Source organism: Lytechinus pictus, chromosome 17 (assembly GCF_037042905.1).
Source record: "Lytechinus pictus isolate F3 Inbred chromosome 17, Lp3.0, whole genome shotgun sequence".
NCBI classification, from domain to species: Eukaryota; Metazoa; Echinodermata; class Echinoidea; order Temnopleuroida; family Toxopneustidae; genus Lytechinus; species Lytechinus pictus.
Window position 1 is genome coordinate 8,632,772 of NC_087261.1, and position 21,101 is coordinate 8,653,872.

General features: G+C 36.5%; 1 protein-coding gene across 6 annotated transcripts; it reads left to right on the top strand.

Annotated features, from left to right (window-relative positions):
- Nucleotides 1-4,138: 4,138 nt before the first annotated feature.
- Nucleotides 4,139-20,707, top strand: LOC129280904 (O(6)-methylguanine-induced apoptosis 2-like). Of its 6 annotated transcripts, XM_064111929.1 has the most exons (10): nucleotides 10,465-10,495; nucleotides 10,985-11,035; nucleotides 12,332-12,453; nucleotides 13,143-13,244; nucleotides 14,181-14,357; nucleotides 15,306-15,417; nucleotides 16,052-16,155; nucleotides 16,836-16,900; nucleotides 18,475-18,665; nucleotides 19,283-20,707. In XM_064111929.1, exons 4-10 carry the CDS (start codon nucleotides 13,221-13,223, stop codon nucleotides 19,357-19,359), a joined length of 750 nt encoding a protein of 249 aa, XP_063967999.1. In that variant the 5' UTR covers nucleotides 10,465-10,495; nucleotides 10,985-11,035; nucleotides 12,332-12,453; nucleotides 13,143-13,220; the 3' UTR covers nucleotides 19,360-20,707. The 6 variants fall into 6 exon arrangements, with proteins under 6 accessions (XP_063967994.1, XP_063967993.1, XP_063967995.1 ...); XM_064111924.1 differs by lacking the exons at nucleotides 10,465-10,495; nucleotides 10,985-11,035 and adding an exon at nucleotides 4,139-4,289; XM_064111923.1 differs by lacking the exons at nucleotides 10,465-10,495; nucleotides 10,985-11,035 and adding an exon at nucleotides 4,703-4,727.
- The last annotated feature ends 394 nt before the right edge of the window (nucleotides 20,708-21,101 follow it).

Consider the following 21,101-nt stretch of genomic DNA (forward strand, 5'->3'; position numbering starts at 1 on the left):
GGAATAATGGAGTTAGAGTGGATTAAAAAACTACGTGTGTAAAGCATGGACCTGTACGTTGCAACTGTACATTCGCTCTGGGGGCTAAATCCCGGGGCTAAATTAAAATAGGGGAATCCCCGGTGTGTATAGCTTGATTAGTAATCAATTGTTAAGGCCTACTAAAGTATATTTTGTTTATTAAAAAATCTAAGAAATCAATGTTTTCATTTGCAATGTTTACGCACAATATATGTATATATGCCCTCTCACAATCACACACATTTAAGATTTTATTTTTAACAGTAACATACTGATTGTTGTAAAATTAGGATACAAAAATTACTCTACGAGATGTCAGTTATTTTTTTATTTTCTAATGTATAGGCGGAGGGGGGCGGGTGGGTTCCCTCGGTCCTGCGCGCCCTTGCTCTTAGCAAAAATAAATAAATGGATATTAAAAAAAAAAATCCTAATTGGAGAAAATTTTCCCCAAAACGTACGTATCTCCTATCTCCTGAATTACAATAATAATTTCTGCCAATACCTGCAAAGAATCCGTTTACACCCCCCCCCCCCAAAAAAAAAAACCCTGAAAATTGGAGGCCATTTATATGATTGAGCGGAGAGTTGGAAAAAAAATGTTTTCGGTGAGAGACCCCCCCCCCCCCGCTGACTTTTACATCCGTAATCTGCTTTTTTATGGGAACATTTTTCTAACACTTCGTCTATCATGCCCTGTCATGAGTGAAAATATAGTTCAAACAGGGATATGCAATATCCCTGGTTCAAACATATGGACCTTTTAAAGCGTTGACAAAAAGTGACAAAAAAGTCACGCTATTACTTATACCAATGTAACCCGATATACATGTAAATAAATTAGGTATCCAATGCGACTGTCAAATTGAATTTACATCTGATTTCAAGGGATCGATGTGCCATAGGCCTATATTGATTTTTTTTTACACGGGGAGGGGGCCTACATAGCTCGTTTACATTTCTCGATTTGACTCCTTTTTCCGCCATGAGTCTCAACTTCCTACATGGGATATTATGGAGGATCGATGGGGTGGCCCTTAATTACCCCTTTTATATAGCTATCCCAGTAGAGGTCAGGGGTTGGATTCTGAATTAGGGTGGGGGTAAGGGTATCATCATGTAACAACGATCAGACGAGAATACTCACTTGTTAATTATTATATGAAAAGAGTTGCCCCCTCCTTCGGTGTCTCTGGTCGGTGCCGGTGAGTTTTCCAAAAGAAAAATATTCTGAAGTTTGCTATGGGGAACTCTTCGTCAATTTTGAGATATGACATTATTTCACTTATTTCACAAGTCATAATCATGAACATAATACAAACAAATATTACATCAGAAGAATTAACATGACGTACAAATAAGACATGGCATCATTTATTTAAATTGAATAATACGGCGAATAGAAACATGAGGGAACCTGCATTAAAAAGCAACGTTTTATTTCTTCAGTCTGCAGGATCCAAAAAAATATGAACTCTTCATGCAGTCCGGACAGCACAATAAAAATGATAATTTGATTACGTAAAGAAATGCCAAAAATATCACAACTGTAAAGAAAGTAATTTACATGGACTTTTTCGGAATAAGGAGGGTGTGAAAAAATAAGTTGTTTCTGTGAAGTTGCCGCGGTGTATACTTCAAAAGATCAATGCAGAAGGGTGTTGACAACAAAAAGAAAGTAATTTACATGGATTTTTCGGAATAAGGAGGGTGTGAAAGAATTTGTTTCTGTGAAGTTGCCGCGGTGTTGACAGACATGAAACAGCCTGTCCGATAAGGTCTTGGAAGCCAGACATTCCGTCGTCTTCGGTAGGAACATTTCATGAGATAAAATGAGTCATGTTTTTTTTTTGCGTTTTCACTTCTGATTGGGTCAAAGCATTCATGTGCTGACCAGTGAAAAGCACCCCTTTCCATTGATCTTTTGAATGATCCCATGATGGGTTAGTGTGTTCTAGCCTGAATTATATAACACGAGAATACCCCCAGGGATCCCCGAGCTGGTTGTACCCCTGCCTTTCCGTTCCAGGGAATACTCCAGATGGACGAGGGCATTTACCACATCAGGTAAGAATCATCCATTACAATTCATAATTATTAATATGTAATTCAAATTTTATTTTCCACTGCGGAAATGTTCAAACCTTATTAATGTATTTTTATGTTATAGAGAGAGAAATCGAAATAAACATCCCTAAACCTCACTTAAATTATTTTAAATTGCAGTATATACAAATATTAATTTTAAATGTTCTTAATAACTTGATTCTTTTCCATGAAAACATTTTTTTTTCATACACTGACCCACTCTTTCTAAAAAAAAAAAAAAGGGAAGATACGTCCCGGTTTACGTCGTTATATATAGGCATACAGAGATAAGATCAATGGCTTTTACCGTTATCTGAGATTTTTTTTTAATCATGTACGTATATAAAATAAAAAAGAATATATAGGGGGGCGCCGAACCCAAAATCCCAACAATTAACTTAAACTTTTCCTTCAACCCTGCATGATGTCACTCAACACCCCCTCCCCACTCCCCCCCCCCCCCCAAAAAAAAGAAGATAGCAGTTACCGAGGAAAAAAACATTCATGAGCAAGGTCGACATCCGCGTCCTCTTCGTAAGTGGGAACAATTTCACGGGAGAATGCTAATGGTAGAGACTGGGAGGTAGTTTTATTTTTCTTGGGGGGGAGGTAAGGCGACCGTAATCAGATCGATAAAAATATCATAACTGTCTCTACCCCCCCCCCCCCTCTTTCCTTATTTTTACGAGCGTGTAACACCTCAGTCACATTTTTATCTGATTTACGGCGGCCGTACGGTGGTCGAACACAGCCGTTTTATTCATTTCTATTCAAACTATTAGTAACCAACCCACCTAGTATGATATAGCTATTTTTAAAAATCTTTAAAACGGCTGTTTTTTTTTATTCACCGTTCTGCCACCATAGAGCAAATGTGACTGTAGTGTATCTGATATAAAAAGGAAACATTTACAGAAAATAACAGAAAAGGAAGAGGAACAAAAATAACCTATATAAATCCAAACAACTGACTCTTTTCCTCCATAATGTCCCTCAACGCCCCCACTCCCAAGACAGAGCTCCCTGTCCCTACCAGAGCATTCTCCCATAGCGTATTTCTTTGTTACGTACGAAGAGGGGGGGGGGGGGGGGGGGGAGAGAAAAAGAAATATGAGAACATGATCGAGTAAGGTCGACATTCAGTGGGAACAATAAAGGTGAACATATTCTCGTGGGAGAATGATCTGGTAAGGACAGCTAGGTGTGGTTTTTTTCTGGGGGGCGGTAATAAGATCGAAAAATGAAAAATAAATAATCATCACTATTTTGACTTGGTCTTCACCCCCTCCCCCCAAAAGGGGGGGGGGGGTAGGTATAAAAAATTTAAGGGGGTTGAGTTGAGCCCCTGTTACCCCCCCCCTCCCCCGCGTACGCCACTGGAGCCTGCAACAGGCCTCTACCTCGGTCACATTTGTTTATACGACGGCCGTTTTATTCATTTTTATTCAAACCACGGAGCTATTTAAAATGTTAAGACGGGCGTTTTTTTTTTACTCGTCGGACGGCCTTTGCATGAGCAAATGTTCTGAGGTAGTAGGTTGCCAAAATTAAGAGACAGAGCTCATGACATGATTATCAGTTCGATGAATTAGATGTCAAATATCACCATACTCTAGATCAAATTTAAAGTAACTTAGTAAGGAATCAAATCATAACAATGCAACAATAATCTAACAATAAAAATATCTGCATTCTGCTCTTCTTCGAGCTTGATGACTTCACAAATAAATGGCACACAAGCAATATCTGAAAACAATTTAAATACTACTTTTCCCTCTCTGTTTTCTCTCATTTCCTTGACTCGCTCACGCTTTCTTTCTGTTCTATCAATGTTCGATGGACGTACATTAAAAGTGACTTTAACTGGGTGGAAATATTTCGGGACCGAGATCATTTATTGAATAACGGCGCGGGACAGCGACGTCTTTTACAAGACTATATTTTGGGGTCATCGGACTTACGCGATGCGCCAGCGATCACCTGATATTTTCGCGCAGCTGTCTCCGTCCCAAACTGTCTGAAACTGGCCGCAAAGCTTTATTGACACAAAGCAGCGCGGACGGAGTCAATGGGGAAATTGAACGTTTTGGGCCAAGTTTGAACCCTTTTTTTCTAATTTCATTTACATGTTGGAATAACAAGACTTGTCTGAATGGTTTAGTACCACTTATTTTAATCAAGTAAGTGATTTTAATATTATAAAACGAAGGAGATTTTTTTTTGTTTGTCTTCATTGGGGTCCCTACTGTTAGCGTCAAAAACACCCTACTTGTGGACACGGTGGACAAAAGCATGATTTTTTCTCCAGACCTTTGTTTATGTATGAGAATTAAAAATGGGGTATGCTCCAAAAAATCTGGCTGCAGGAACAGTGAAAAAAATGGGTGAAAATGTCAGAATTTATGAGTTTAGATTGGTCTGATATATAGACTAGCGCTAGTGCAAAACTCAATAGCAGTGCATTATTTTGCATTGGTTTAGTTCTTGAATTCAGACCCTTTTTGAACAGATATTCTGTTTGTCCTCACATCTCAATGCACTAAATATCTGAATGCAGATGCTAAACAAGCCGAAGGGTGGTGGTGGAGGGGGTTGAATGTTGGTGTGTATGTATGGCAGTGAGTCCAAACTTCGCGCGTGTCCATACTTCGCGGACGGTCATTATCTCAAAAACTAGCCAATATCCTTAAAATCTGACATCATCAACATGAAAAGCAACCTAAAATTACCCTTTGGTGTAAGTTTCTTTAAGATGAGTTCAGTATTCATGAAAATATTGACAAAAGATCGGCAAATTTGTCACCGTTAGCGCCCGTTTTGAAGAAATCTGATATTCTCAACAAGCATTACGATATCACCATTTTGCAAGCAGAAATCATCAAAAATGTGAGTTAAATGTGGTATGGTTGGAACTACCCCTTATCGACCACCTAATCTTCTAAGCATCATATCTGCGAAAATATTCATCAATTTTACCCAGTTTTCGTCTCATTTGTGCAGAAAATTGAGCAGATCAGATTCCCATGTTTCGCTCGGCGACTCCGATTCAATTTGCGTATATATCGACGATCAACGAATGCGACGATTTTCCATTTGCTCATTTGCACCCGTCTTTTGAAACCGACCACCCGCGGTACACTAAGTTTACGGCCGATTCTTGTCGCGGTGGCGAAATATTTTTACTCTTTCAAATCAGTTCTATGACGTCAACATGCTAAATGATCGCCTCACTACTTCCACTGCGAGCTCCGACGCATGATTCGACGATTGACGACGGATATTTGTTCTAAAGCCGTTTCCTATCGGATTTCTTGGTTTTTCAGCGGGTTTTGGGTTTGGTCAATACAATTTTGATTAATTCTACTAAATCTTTACTGTTTGTTGCTTCTTTTTTTCTCGTAAAATCGATTCTTACCGTTTCTATGGACACTGCGCCTACTCTCCCGCGCGTATCGTTTGTAATACGCAATAATTTTAACGCGCGCAAGGTGGTCGGTTTCAAAAGAGGTGGTCGATATGTGGTGGTCTTACCATACTAACCGATTCTATAGCATTTTGCCGTCAATCTGATGTAAATATGTCACTTTTTGAGCTTGAGTTTTTGTTTAAATCTCCACAAAACTGTGGTCCGCGAAGTTAGGTCACACTTTTTCAGAACGGTTTTCTAGCATAGCGCGCATTCGCCAATCGGAATAGAATTTTGAGATCGCGATACCGGCGAAATCCCTTGACCTACTTTACATTTTCGTCCACGAATTTATAGTTTAGGATCTTGCCGTCAATGTGGTAACTATTTCTTGAATTGGTTTTGTATAAATTATGAATATTTTGTGAACAAATTTAAGCCTGATGAATATTTTTGAAAAGTCCGCGAAGTTTGGACACCCCATCATACATATTTTGGTCTTGGGGTAAAGATGTGCAAGACACATTTTTTGCATGTGTTGGAAATTGTGTTGCCATGGTAACAGTGTTTTATGGCAAAAATAAGGTACAAATCTTGCAGTTAGAACTACTTCCTCTGTTTTCATCAGATTCTCATGAAATTTGGCACACACATTGGTCTTGAGGTGAAGATGTCTAAGACACATTTTTGTGTGTCTTTCTGAAATTTTGTTGCCATGGTAACAACAAAACATTTGGTGAAAATTGGGAAAAAAACCTTACATTTCAAACTGCTTCATCAGTTTTCAATCAATTCACATGAAATTTGGCACACACATTGGTATTAAAGTAAAGATGTACAAGGCATTTTTTGTGTGTGTTTCAGAAATTGTGTTGCCATGGTAACAACATATTATATGACAAAATTTAGGTAAAAACCTTGCAATTTGAACTACTTCATCAGTTTCAAACCAATTCTCATGCATGAAATATGGCTCACACATTGGCCTTGAGATAAAGATGTGCAAGAACCTTTTTTTTTTTGCATTTGTCAGAGAGTGCATTGCCTTGATAACCACATATAGCCAGAAATGCAGGGAAAACTCACCAATTGTGGATCAATCTACTTCTCTGTTTTCATGCAGCCTGTGCTCAGAAAAGTTTACACAAATATTAATTTTGGGTAAAGATTCATATTCAGTGTTAAAGGGGAATCCAGCCTTGGTCATCAAATGTTGTGTGGAAAAGGAGAAAAATAAGAATGTTGAAAGTTTGAAAGCAATCGGATAAGCAAAATAAAGTTATGGCTGCTTTAAAATTAAGATCCCTAAGGCTACTAGTATGTAGATTTCAAATTGACAATGGGTAAGTAAATTATGACAAGGGGCGAGGCTGCAAGGACAACTTTCCCATTGGCCTTGTACTTTGATTTTTGGTTTTCTCCTAAATTCCATTGGGGCCGTAATATAAACCTGTTAGTATAATGTTTTATGTCCTCATGAAAGAAAGATACAATTTGAAGTAAAACTTTTGAAAAAGACATTTTAGTCCATCAATTATTTATGTACATGGAAGAGTGGTCCTTCCCTTACATCATTATGACATCACATATGCGGCCAATTTGAAGTCTTCATGGGTATATAGTGATTACCAATGTTTACAACTTTTATATATTCACAACTTTCTTATGGTTTGTCCGATATTGTTCAAACTTTGACCTATTGTCTGATTTTTCCTTTTCCTCTAAAAACAAATGGTTATTTGGGTTGGATTCCCCTTTAACATCATAAGATAGCGCAGGGTATTCATGGTATTAATCACCTTCAATAATATTCATAGGTTTTTTTTTGGGGGGGGCGGAGGAGGTCCTTAAAAACTGACAACATAAAAATATAGAAGGTTAAAGGCCATGGCCATTAGGAACTTAAACACTCTTAAAGAAAGCACCCCTTCCATTTTTTTTTTTTTGGGGGGGGGCTTTAGAAAATTGCCACATAAAGAGTAAAAGGAAATAATTACAACTAGGAACTGACCCCCCCCCCCCCCCCCAAAAAAAAAGGGGGGGAGAAAAATCCTTTACACTTCAGCGTATTAATTTAAAGCCTAAAACATTCTGGTTTTGATAAAAGATCATTTCCGGTGCCCAATTAATCAACGTTTTATTTATCTCCTACTCAGTATTTGTTCATTTCAGTTCTTACTCTGACTTTCTTACATCACTTTTTGCACTTCTTGCACTTTAGAGCTTTACCATACCTTCTTGTTTTGTTTCCTCTCCCCCCCCCTCTTTTCTCCCTCTCTAAGTACATTTTTCTTTGCTATTATAATTCATTATTATCTAGCAACAATTATTCCATTTTGAATGCTTACACCTACACTGAAATATAATACCATGACATTTATTCTTTTCTTCATAATCTTTTAAACTCTATTTTGGCTACACTTTGTCCTAAATAATACTATTAGCTATATTTAATGTCTAGTTTAAAGAATTGAAGAAATGGCTGTCATGATATTATATTTTGGTAAAGGTGCATCAAATTCATAGTTGCAGCATTCAGAATGGAATAACTGTTGCTTTAAAAAAAAATGGATTTAGTTGTTTTCCGAAAATCCTCTGTGAAAATTTTAGTTATATCACTGAGTTTTCCCATTCCTGCAGTTACCACCATCTGAAAGAGATATGACTAGAATATATGTAGAGAAATAAAAGTAATCATTTGCTCAATGAACAGTGAATACGTTCGTCCTTACTCCAATGGAAAATTATTTGCATTTTTTGTGACAGTCAGATCTTGCATCCAACAATTTTGCTACTGAAACATAATATTCATTTTTTGACAATTGGAGATGTAGGATGTATAAAGCAGGGGCTGTCACAGAAATATACTGAAAAAATTAAATGAAAGAAAATAGAAGGCAAAAATGTATTGTGCACATATGCAAATTGTATGTTATTGAGTCATGGATTTGCAAGTGAATTTCTAAAACAAGTGCAGATATTTTTGTATATATATATTTCTATAATTAGTTGCATGATTAAAGGTACACTTTATAAAATGTCAGAGAAAATATACTTGGAGAGATAGAGGGTAAAAAAAGGAGAGAGGAAACATTAGATGGTATGGTGAAGCTCAAAATCAAGAGTGATGTGATATAGTTAAAAAGAAAGAGTAGGAATGGAATATGAATAAAAGACTGAGTAGGAGAATATAAATAAACAATGATTAATTGGCTACTGTAAACAATTTTTTACCAAAGCAGAATGCATTAAACATCAAATGAATGGTCTGAACTCTGAAGTGCAAATGACTCTTCTTACCTTTTAATGGGGGGGGGGGGGGGGCATTTTTCAGCCCCCTATTTTTTCAGGGGGGGTTAAGTTCCTAGTCATAATCCTTTAACTTTAACTTTTATGAGGTCATTTTCTAAAGACCCCCCCTCCCCCCCCAAAAAAAGGGAGTAATGTCTCGCTTTAAAATACAAAGACCCCTGAGGCGCAAAGGCGTAGACTGGTTGAGCATGGGGAGATAGAAGTGGTATGGGGAGGGGTGCACATCTTGGGGAGGTGGAACTAAGGTTTGGAAAATTAGCCGTTGAAAGTAGAAGGGGTACACATTTTGTTTTGCTTGCCAGTGTTGGAACTCCTTTGCCACAGCGGAAGGTTTCACATTCACCCAGTGTACCCTCAGCCTATGCCCTTGAGGGGATGCTTATTTCAAGAGTGTCAATGGACACCGCCTTTAACCTTTATTTTGATGTCAGATTTTAAGGACCAATCCCGCTCCTCCCCCAAAACCTAGAAATATTACTGAAGGTGACTCATATATTTTAATGCAGTTTAGAATTTAATATGAATCTTTACCCAAAGATGAATATTTCTTCCAACTTTTATGAGCACTGACTAAAAAAAGGGGAAGTCGTTTGATCCACAATGAGTTTTCCTGCATTTCTGGCTATCATATGTGGTTACCATGGCAATATACTCTCTGACAAATGCACACAAAAAATGGTTCCTGCACATCTTTACCTCAAAGCAAATGTATGAGCCAAATTTCATGAGAAATGGTTCAAAACTTATGAAGTTGTTCAAATTGCAAGGTTTTTACCTAAATTTTGCCATATAATATGTTGTTACCATGGCAACACAATTTCTGAAACACATAAAAAAAGTGCCTTGTACATCTTTACTCTAATACCAATGTGTGTGTCAAATTTCATGAGAATCGATTTAAAACTGATGAAGCAGTTTGAATTGTAATTTTTTCCCCAATTTTCACCAAATAATATGTTGTTACCATGGCAACAAGATTTTTGAAAGACACACAAAATGTGTCTTAGACATCTTCACCTCAAGACCAATGTGTGTGCCAAATATCATGAGAATCGGATGACAACAGAGGAAGTTGTTCTAACTGCAAGATTTGTACCTTATTTTTGCCATAATACACTGTTACCATGGCAACACAATTTCCAACACATGCAAAAAATGTGTCTTGCACATCTTTACCCCAAGACCAAAATGTGTACATACACACCAACATTCAACCCCCTCCATCACCACCCTTCGGCTTGTTTAGCATCTGCATTCAGATATTTAGTGCATCGAGATGTGAGGACAAACAGAATATTTGTTCAAAAAGGGTCTGAATTCAAGAACTAAACCAATGCAAATAATGCACTGCTATTGAGTTTTGCACTAGCGCTAGTCTATATATCAGACCAATCTAAACTCATAAATTTTGACATTTTCACCCATTTTTTCACTGTTCCTGCAGCCAGATTTTTTGGAGCATACCCCATTTTTAATTCTCATACATAAACAAAGGTCTGGAGAAAAAATCATGCTTTTGTCCACCGTGTCCACATAATTCCGCTAACAGACCAGACTATACGAGAGCGCATCCGTAGCCGTAGGCTCCAGCTCAAGCGACTCGGCCGGCTTGGATGAGCTGACCGGCCTCTCGCGATCGCTGGGCCTGGGCCGGGCCGTGGGACGTGGGTTGGTGGAGCTCGTATTTCGTAATAAATTTTACCTAGCAGTTTTTCTACCTTTGAGTTCTCAACACTAAGTGTCTACCGAGGAGACTACTAGGGCGTGAAACAGGCCCAAAACGAACAACAACAACAATCGTAATAAATAAAGAAAAGATGAAAATCATGCATAGGCCTACACAGCATAGATTCTATTCTACAAAAAAATAATGTGAATATTTTGTAATTATCATTCTTTGTAATTCTCATCTTAAGAGATATAAAGTTAGACTCCAGGCTAAATTAGAGAGTAGATTCTATTTCTAATTCTGGCAAAATTAAATTTCCAGAATTTATGAAATTGAAATGATGATTTTGATGAAGGAAGGGGATTGACTGCAGACAGTCTGCACACGATAAGGCCAGCTTGGACAGGATTGGGGGATTTCAAATAGCGGCTGCAATAAGTTACATGGCCGTAACTTAAATTTTACCTAATTACTCGTTTATCTCAAAGTCCTCAGGCTCGGCCGGGAAGTACTGTTACTCTGAGCCGACAAGAGTGGTGGTAATGGTATTATTTATGGCAATCAATTCATTTCAAGTCAATTTTATGAAATTGAAAGAGAAGCTGAGGGATAAGTTCCTTTTGCAACAGCCACCCAAAATTGTAAGTAAAAATATGGAAAAGGTTCAAAATAATATATCTTGCCCTATTCATAGACATGATTTGATAGATTACAGATATGATGGAGAGTGGAAATACATTTAAAAAAATATGGCTTTATGCCGTCAAATTGTCACGCAGAATCGAGTGCATGTAATTGTCCATAGGCATCATTTTATTTAGTCAGTGAAGGGTCTGAAAGCCTTGACTAGTCAAAGTATTGGCTTATGATTGCTAGAAAACCTCTTCCAGTATCGGCCCTTCTCGCTAGCATAGCGAGTAGAATCTTGACTGCAATTACAAGTTCGAGTCCCAGCTAAGGTAAGAAACACACGCACACACACAAAAAGAAAGAGAAACGAAGAGAATGAACCGGAAGTCTCGACAATCTTTTCTTATTTTGGGTGGCTGTCACAAGGGGAACTCTTTCCGAAGGTGAAAATAAACATTGCAATTAAAATTAGACAAATACTAGGTCTCCGGTTAGATCTACATGTACATGTGTATATTCAACAAAAGTTGATGCAAATTTCATTTTGTGAAAAGACATTTTAGAACAAAAAATATTTCAGAATAGCTTAACAAATTTTGAGCAGGTTACTTTAAGTTGACATTTTCTTTTAAAAAAACATGTGCGGCCAAATTTCTGGAGAGTGTTCCATATGATGATGAACCCTCTCTGGGGAAAAAAAAGGATGCAAAACTTCTGGGCCCCCTGCAAGGAGATGCGATCGATCAACCACGACTATGGAAGGCCCGCAATGTCAACATATAAAATGCATGATGTTTGTTCAAAATTTTTCCCAGATACATTGTATATTCATACATTCATTGTTTTCTTGAAAATTTATTCTGCTTTCTTTTTTACAAAGGACAGAAAATTTTCTGGAAGAAAAATTATGACAGTGATGAATTTTCATAAAGTTGTTGTTGGTTGGATCAATCAGACAGGGCCCTGGTGTACCAACTTCCAGTTTAACCAATTTATTGCCAGGATCAGCTTTCCCATCATTGCTCACTTTATATTGTTAAGATTAGAAGATATTGGAACATGCAGTTTGGGGATTTGAGAAAGATCAAGGAAATTGTATCTCTCCATAACTACATGTATCTGAGAGAGAATTAAAGAGACACAAATATTGTGCTATTTTATTTTCATGATTTTTACGAGGTTTTCCTCCTTTTGTTCATCTGCAGGGCAAGGGGTGATAGCAGCAACATCTTCCATTCCGAGTAAATACCAAACTATTGTTACCAATAATGCTGATCAAAGAGGATTTGGTGCTACTTCCAAACGATTCAACTATGACATTACACTTGTAAGTTACTTCTTTGTTTAATAATGTTGTGCTAGTGTGTATCCTACAGTAGTATGGTATAAATAAGGAAATTAGTCAAATTACTACAAGAAACTACGAGGTTAATGGTGCACAATAAACCACTTAAATAATTTGACATTGCTGATTTGTTCTCATGCTGTCAGAATGTTTGTGTTGGTCTGAAAGGTTTTAGCTTGATATGCGATTGGGACCATTTTATAAAACTTTTTGTAAAAAAAATACCATACTTAAAATTTTACACACAACTTGTGACCCTAAATGTGCCACATCACAAGACATCCAAGACTTTCTCCTTTGTAATATATTGAGTGAAATTTCTGTCATTCTGATAAAATCTTGACAAATGGCAAAGTTAGCTTTCAATTACCGGTATTAAAACTGTTGTCAACAACAGATTCTTTTATGAAAAGGAAAATATTTGAAAATACAGTAAAGTATTGATCTAAAAGTGACAAGATAATGTTGCTACATGTAGGCTATATTGTCCATCTTGAGTGTGATAATACTGGTACATGTATGCAGAAATCTGTTTGAATTGGGAGATACATGCATTTGACTTTGTTAACTAATTCCTATTTGGCATAATGTGGTATTGACCATATATGCTAAGATCATAGGTGATCATTCAACTTGTGTAGACTTTAATTGTGATTTGTTTTTAATTCCAGAATGAGAATCCAGGTCCCGGTTCATACGTGGACCAAACTAAACCTATCCTTGTGAAACCGTCATTCTCAAAGAAAGGAATGGGAGTAGGATTTGTTTCCAAGGTGAGTTTATACCTCCTTTTTATCCCAAAACCTTTCCCACAATATTAATATGTATTTTCATTCTAATGATCTTGTTATGTTTTACAGATGTCATGCATCTATAAGCCTTTGTTGTTTTCATTGCCCAATTCTTGCGTAGAATTTTTAAATATTAAATTACCCGTATTCTGATGTCCAATATAACTTACACCATGTAGTATAACTCTGCTGAAGTTATGAAAAGTCAAAAATTTTGTTTACATGTTTTTGTTTCTTATGTTTACTTTTTGCTTCCCCATGCTTTTATGATGAAGAAATCTATTTCAGTTGTTATTCCCAGAAAGCTATGAGTTTTAAAGTTTGAGTGTCAAATTAATTCAGAGATTGAATCTGTGCTGTGAGAGATGTGTCACAATCGGCTTTCCATAATTTAAACCACAAATTTAGACAAGAGTTTAATTAAACCTGAGATAAAAATACAGGCCATAGTCATTTTATGTTCAAAGTCAGTAACCCCCCCCCCCCATGAAAAAGCAAGCTAATAGAATAAATAAATGAAATAGAATAAAAACACTACATGTATATAGGCCTACGTGTAAACCATGAGAAGTTTAATTGAAAATAATGAAAATCAAATGTACAGTGGTATACTAAACATTCAAATGAGCTCAAAATAAAAAGAATTTATGAAAAGAGTGAAGAATGGAGGGAATATTTCATTAACGTTGACAAGTTATTTGTAAAACAACCACAACAACTATACTAAACAGTTTAAATTTTGTCAAAGTATATTGCTTTTGAACACTCCATTCATGAATCAATGTTTTTCACAGAGGGTAAAAAATTTTCCTCATTGTAAAAATAAATATTGACTTTTCAATTTGATAATTTTTTTCAACAAATCATGACAATTCGTGATTAGACTTCTGATTGTTCATCGCACTTTTATTGATACAGGAAAGAAGAGCTAAGAAACACAAGAGTACTCCAGGCCCAGGTCCAGCCTATGCTTTACCTAGTATGCTGACAACAAAGAAAGATTTCAACAGTGCCACAGCGACAAGTAGCTTTCATACACCCATTGCAGTACCCAGAGACAAGGAATCAAATTTACCTGCACCAAATCATTATAAGGTACGACTTAGTTGAACATTTATTTATAATTGAATGTAGGCCTACTAATATACTGCTGAGGGAGGTATGTTTTAAGTATTAGGTTTGAGCAGGAGGGAAGAGCCATTTGGAAAATGAAAATATGAAAATGAAAATCAATAATTTATTATTGTTCGAAATAGACATGAAGTGAAACACACTGAAAATTTGCCTTGCCCATTGATCGTGAGCCCGGCAGCTTCTGCGCAGATCGACGAGGCTCTATCCCCTCAATTGTTGAACGCCAAACGGTAGCAGCAACTTCCATCATTCAACATCTATTGGTCTGATGCGGCCGGGGTTTGAACTCCCGACCTCCTGGTTGTGAGAAAGACGCTCTACCAACTGATCATTGATTTGAAGGACACATGGATGAAGCTTGGGGGGGTGAGGGGATTTGAGATGAGGATGAAGGATACACTGAATCATGAAAAGTATTTGAGGGTGGTGGTAGGGCTGATTGCTGCTAATGCGATGTGAATCCGCCCTCTCATGCTTTGGAGGAGACAAAACCAGATACAAAACTTCGAACTACTTACTGACTTACAGATTGATTGTATATAATTGTTAGAATTAAGTTCATAACTAAATTTATGGTAAAGCAAGTTCTGATTTAAGTAGAGATTTTATGCAACAATTGTGGTATTATGGACATAATGAAATAAAAGAATCGAAAGTAGTGCTTCCTTTCAGGGAAGACGTGACAGCAATTTGCCTGGCGATCAAATGGTGAAAAAATTTCTGTGTTGAAACTGGAAGATAATTACAATCTTCAACTTTGCATTTATCGCCCACCAAGTCAGTTAAGACTGTAGACTTTGAGAAATATTGAGGCATTTCAACAAGAATCTACTAAATGTAAATATTATGATTATATATCAACCGTTACCACGATATTTGATCTATTGAAATTGCCTCTTGACACTCTAGGTTTCGGACAGCACGATGAGGAAACATTATGGCAGCCAATTCCAAGCATCGTTTAAATCAACGTCCAAAAGAGTTGACTACAACAAAGTCCAGAGTGTTGCTCCAGCTCCTTGTAAGTATATAATGATATTATATAGCATTTATCAGGGTAGGGAATAGTTTTTTAGGGGCTATTTTTTCCACATTGGGGCTCTTGTTTAATTTTTGGAGCTTTGGTGTTGTTTAAAAAATTCTGGTGCATGAAATACAAATTTCATTTTTCTTTTGATTTCATATTTCTCTCCAAAACTGATGGAATGCTAAGAAGTTGAGATGAAAATATAAAGAAAAACAAAAGATCTCATCACTGAATATTTTTGTTTATTTTTTGATAGATTTTGAATGAAAAGCTTGAAGAACAAAATTGCTACTTGGAATAAAAATGAATAAAGAATGATGGAAATCGACTGCTCTTTCCCCTGTCATTATACCATGACAGCCCTTTCGATTATAAAATTTACAAGTCTTTAATTTTATTGGTGATTTGATAGCATTACTCTGGTGAATTTTATTGACTTTGTTAATGTAATTAATGGATGTAATGGTAATGTGATATGTGAATTGAGGATGTGAGCAAAAAGAATTAAGCAGTGGATAATAGGACAAGACTGAATTGAATTAACATCTTTTCCTTGTTATTATCTTTTCCTCTCTCTCTTTCTCACCCATCTATTTCTCTTTCTCCCTCTTCCTTCCTATCCATACAGGCCATTATACTATCAATGAGACGTTAACCAAAGAGGCACCCAAAGTTCCTATGAGCAGCTTTAAATCAACGTCAAACAGAGACCTCATACCAAGCAAAGCAAAGGTAATTAAAGGGATTGTGTAACATTATTTAGAATCTAAAAATATTGTTTTCCCTTGCAGCTAATGCTGTAATCATTATTGCAAACCTTTAGTTCAGAGATGTATCATCTAAAATTTTGAAGTGAATCTGTCACTTAGGCCATAATTGCTGTGATAATGATGACTATGATCATAAGCGTATAAGTTAACACTGCTGTAGGCAATGAAAGGAAAATAATGATGCTATTGTTCCTAGTTTAATGAAATAGAGTGCCATTTTTGTATTCACCCCAAGCTTTTGATTAGTAATATTAATTTAGGACAATTCTCGAGCATATATTTAAGAAAATTATTATGGAAGCTGTTGCCTCAATTGCTAGATATATGTGCTTCAAATGCTCCATAACTGGTGCTTGCATTCAATGTGATTATCACTTATAGTTTAGCTCACAACAGTGAAATAGTTGATCAAGATTGAAAGGAGCGAGCTCAATAAAATATTCAATTAAATAGAAATGAATTCAATTAAATCCAAGCTAAGAATTGAAAACATGTTCGGGTAATCAATCTTTTGCTAAACCTTGCTCATTAGTAGTTGCTCATAAGTAGTAGTAGTAGTAGTAGTAGTAGGTACTATAAACGTCATATATCCTTTGCCTCCTTTCATTGTTTAACTGTTTGATTATTTTTGTTTTATTTCAGAATCCTGGCCCAGGCCATTATCACCCTCATGAGCCTGTTGATGAGGCCACAAGAACGTTGTTTCCGTAAGTCTCCCTTTAAATAAAATAAAACTATTTATTTATGAAAATGTGAGAAACCGACATTTGAAGGCCGTGGAAATATGTTATAGCCTGGGATATATTGGAGTGCTGAGTGAATTTGTTTGATGGATATGTGCACTGCTGTATTTGCTACCTTAATTGAAGAAGCATGCTGCTTCAGTCACATCAACAAAACTGACAACAAATTGATCAATGGTATACCATTTAAAACAATGTAATAGCTTTGATCAATCTGGGAACTGATGTTACTGTGTGACTGTGGCACGATATTGAAATACGTGGTGTGTTCTCTGCATAAAGTCATTCATATAACAATCTCTGAAATCCCTTCCAGAGGCTGGCATCCATCCAAGCTTTTTACCGCTGACGATGGCAGTCTCCCGTGTTCCATACTCCATATATTTTCAACAGAAAATAGTGACTAGAATTGCATATATCAGATCACATTCATTTCAGATGCAGTTAGAGGTTACACGACAGTTGCTCCTGCGACAATTGCTCCGGGCTTTAATTCGTTAAAAAAATGTAGGGTTGTGGTGAGGGTTGCAGTAAAGTTTTATGTCGGGTTTAGGGTTAGGCTCAGGGTAGGGTATGGTGTTAAAAGTTGAAGTTACTGTTAAGTCATTGGATTTGTGTGTGGAACATGACGAGAAACTGTCGTAGAAAACAAATCTCAATTACGAACCATGGAAAATCTCAATCACCCCGGGCCAGTTATTTAATTATCTAAACATGTGTTTCTTGACCTCGGGTCCGAAAAAACTAAACCACAATTCCATACGCAGCGCGCCAATTCAAGCAAACTCGCTCGCCATTGCATGCAGTTATTTTCATTTCTCTTTAACAGTTTCTTTTTTTCGGGGCCGATTTTCTTTGTTCGAAATTGAAAACATATTAACATTGAATTTCAAAATACAAAATGCCTTTGAAAACTTGATTAAATATCAAATACAATGATTTAATTCCAAAAGGCCTACTACAGGCAGAACTGCTCTTACGTACTATCACAGCTGTTGTTTCTGGTTCAACACCGGGCTTGTGCCTGCGGGAGGAGAAACGTTAAATAAGGGGGATTATCGGGGATTCAGGGTTGATAGCGCTTGGGAATGAAATATCTTGGTTCCTCCGAGAATTTTGTTATCGGGGTATAGGACTGTAGCAAAACCATTAGCTGCGGCTGCGAATTCTGCAACAAGGGTTTGACATAATGATATATATAAGAGCGATTGTTGCTGGAGCAAATGTCATGGAACCACTGTAGACTCTGCACGAGTCAAATAATCAACTTACTCAAAGCATTATTTCAATCAGGAATATGCAAAACTAGTTGTAAACATTTGTTAATAACATCTGATCTATTAAGTCGAAGTTTGCGTAAGTCAAACAGGTTTTTGTTGACCGAGGCAGAGTCGTACCCCCTGTACATACATGTACTTTTAATAGCTAGTGCTGTGATTATGTATTAATCCGTATAATCAATGCATTGTGTTTTAATTTTAATACATAATAAACCAAAATCAAACATAGAAATACCTTGTTTATCTTTGCTACTTTAGGAAGAAGCACTACCTGTGTATCTCAGCACCAGCCATGCCCCTACCCCCTCCTCTCCCAGATCCAGGCCCAGGGAGCTATGAACTGGTCAACTACAAGGGACCACCCAAGCATTACATGTCAGGATCGGTGTTTGTCTCGTCTTCCAGTCGATGGACGGGTGAAGCTCAGAATACCGACTTTCCTGGCCCAGGTTAGTATACATCATGTGCGGAAGTGTGATGTTGCATGATGGGAAGACTGTCCAATTCAAGCGTTTCCCTCTTGTGACACCACTCCTGCGTGGCAGAGAGGAATGGTCGATTACAGTGTACCCAATTTCAGTTTATGTGGGGTGCCTGTCTTGAAGTAAAAGTAGCAGGGGAAAATTACATGGGACTTTGTGGCAAATTATGTATCCTGAAATCATGGAATCGCCTCAAAAGACCTTGAAAACTAAAAAAAAAAAAAGAGCTCCTGAAATTTTAATGCGGTCTGATGTAAACTGTAATTCAATGTAGAAAATTTTGGATGGTGAGATGAAAAAAAATAGTTTTTAAAAACACAGAAAAAAAAAATTCTTTGAAATCAGGTATGCCCATCGGATGTAAAAATACATTTTATGTGTACAAATGGGTTAACTGTCAATGATTTTTCTGGATTTTTTTTGTTGCTGTTTGCCCGAATTTATTCCCCCTTCTTTTTCTCCTCTTCAAAAAGTCAATAAACTATATCGATTCGATCTCAATGAACGACTGTTTGCAGATATGTTTTGATGAATTTTCATGAATTCAATTAACCATGTTTGTTTTCATTTGTATCTTTCTACAGCTACATACAGGCCGCAGACACAGAACAAGAAGCAGTCATTCCTTTACAACGCTCAGACCAAATGGGCTCTACCTTGAACATGATCAGCTATCAGATCAAACTCATAACAAAACTCATAAGAATGGGGATCAAAATCAAGATTGTCAGGAACGCGCTGCCGAAGACAAGCTTGAAAGGATCAAAGGCAGGATCGTCAGAAGTCAGACATAAGATTTTATTTGTTGGTTGGCTTGAACAACTAACTTTAATACACGCATCTACATCAAATGCGGGAAGAGTGCTGAGCCATCATGCTGACTTGAAGACTCTCATTCAACGTTCTTTTACTTGCCAATGAAGACTCGGTCTGAGTTCTAATTAACAGATATATCCGTATGACTGTTACGAATAGAGGTTTTATTAAATAAAAAAGCATGGTTCGAGTCTGTTGGTTATTAATGATAGATGGTCAGATCAAATCCCTTGATTTTTTTTCTTGTGTTTTAATAACATTGTTCCACGACATAGAGTTGGAGATATTCACTTTTCAAAAAGGGAATAAAAAGCTGTTCATGAGGTACCTCTGTTACATGTATCTAATCTAAATCACAGAGATTTAGCAATTTTTTAAAATGAATAGACATAAGGGGTCATTTGGAACATATGCTAACTTCAAACTGGTCCATTTTGTGAAATCTTTAATTTTTCTAAACATTTATTTGAAAATAGCACTTTTTAAATGGCTTTCCTGTCCAACATTCAGTTTATTTCTATGGATTACAGGGAATATTATTGCTTATACTAAACTAATTAGCATTTTTTGTCATAAGTGAAAAGCTTTCAATTACATTCTGTACATTCCTTTGTAATAAAAAAATCTGCTACACACAAGACTTTTTGTGTAGCAATGTTTAAAAGAAATGTGAAGCAGATTGTTATGCGATATCAGGATAATTATTCTCCTGGTTGTGGAGGATGTGTTATTACCTCTGAAAATAAAATGCCTACAACATTGTGAGAGTTCAGATTTTTATCTGATTTCAGATTTTTTTTGTTTTGATTTTCAGCTTAATTCAGCTTATTTTTGGCCTTCCTCTGTACAAAAAGTATGGGAGCTCTTTCTATTTCAGACTTTTTCAACACTCTTCAGCTTTTTTCAGATCTTTTTATTTGTGACCACTCACACCCCTGTTATTAAAAACAAGCTGCGATTATGAATGTTGTCATATTTGTGTCTGACAAACATGGTCGTTACAGATCTCAATATTTTTTCTGCACCCAAAGTCATTTCCTTACTCGTTTGTGTCATGTTTTTTTCATTGATATTTCAGTGTAATGCATATTGCATCAAATGTGTATTTTATTTGTATATATTTGAACAGATATGTATATGTGTAAATAAATATTTTTTACAATTTTGTATGGAATAAAAACAAAACAGATATATTATTAATAGCAATTCATGAGTCTACATTTTGTTTGTACATAAGAGTAAACGTAATAATTGTACATTCATATTGCTCAATCTCTATATGGATATACTTGACTGGGAATTAAAAGCAGGTGACGAGGAAAAAATAATTAGAAAGTCAAAAAGGGGCCTAAGCTTTCGATCCTAGCAGAATCTTCGTCAAAGGCAAAATGACAAACATATAAAGTGGAACAACCATAATATAGACCACAAACAAGCTACAGCAACACTAGAAACAAGTAGACAAAAGGGGCATTAGTGAGTAGAGAAGACCAATCAGGTTAGTGAAGGGGATGAAAGAAAAGGAGTAGGCAGACACAAAGGGAAGTTAGTGTAAGTAAGGCCAGTAAAAGACCTCAAGCCAAGAGG

Coding starts and splice junctions, on each gene's coding strand:
- LOC129280904 (XM_064111923.1), top strand. CDS start 4,706: ATGTTGGTGTGTATGTATGGCA. Junction 14,358..15,305: donor CTGCACCAAATCATTATAAG/GTACGACTTAGT, acceptor TTGACACTCTAG/GTTTCGGACAGCACGATGAG. Junction 15,418..16,051: donor GAGTGTTGCTCCAGCTCCTT/GTAAGTATATAA, acceptor CTATCCATACAG/GCCATTATACTATCAATGAG.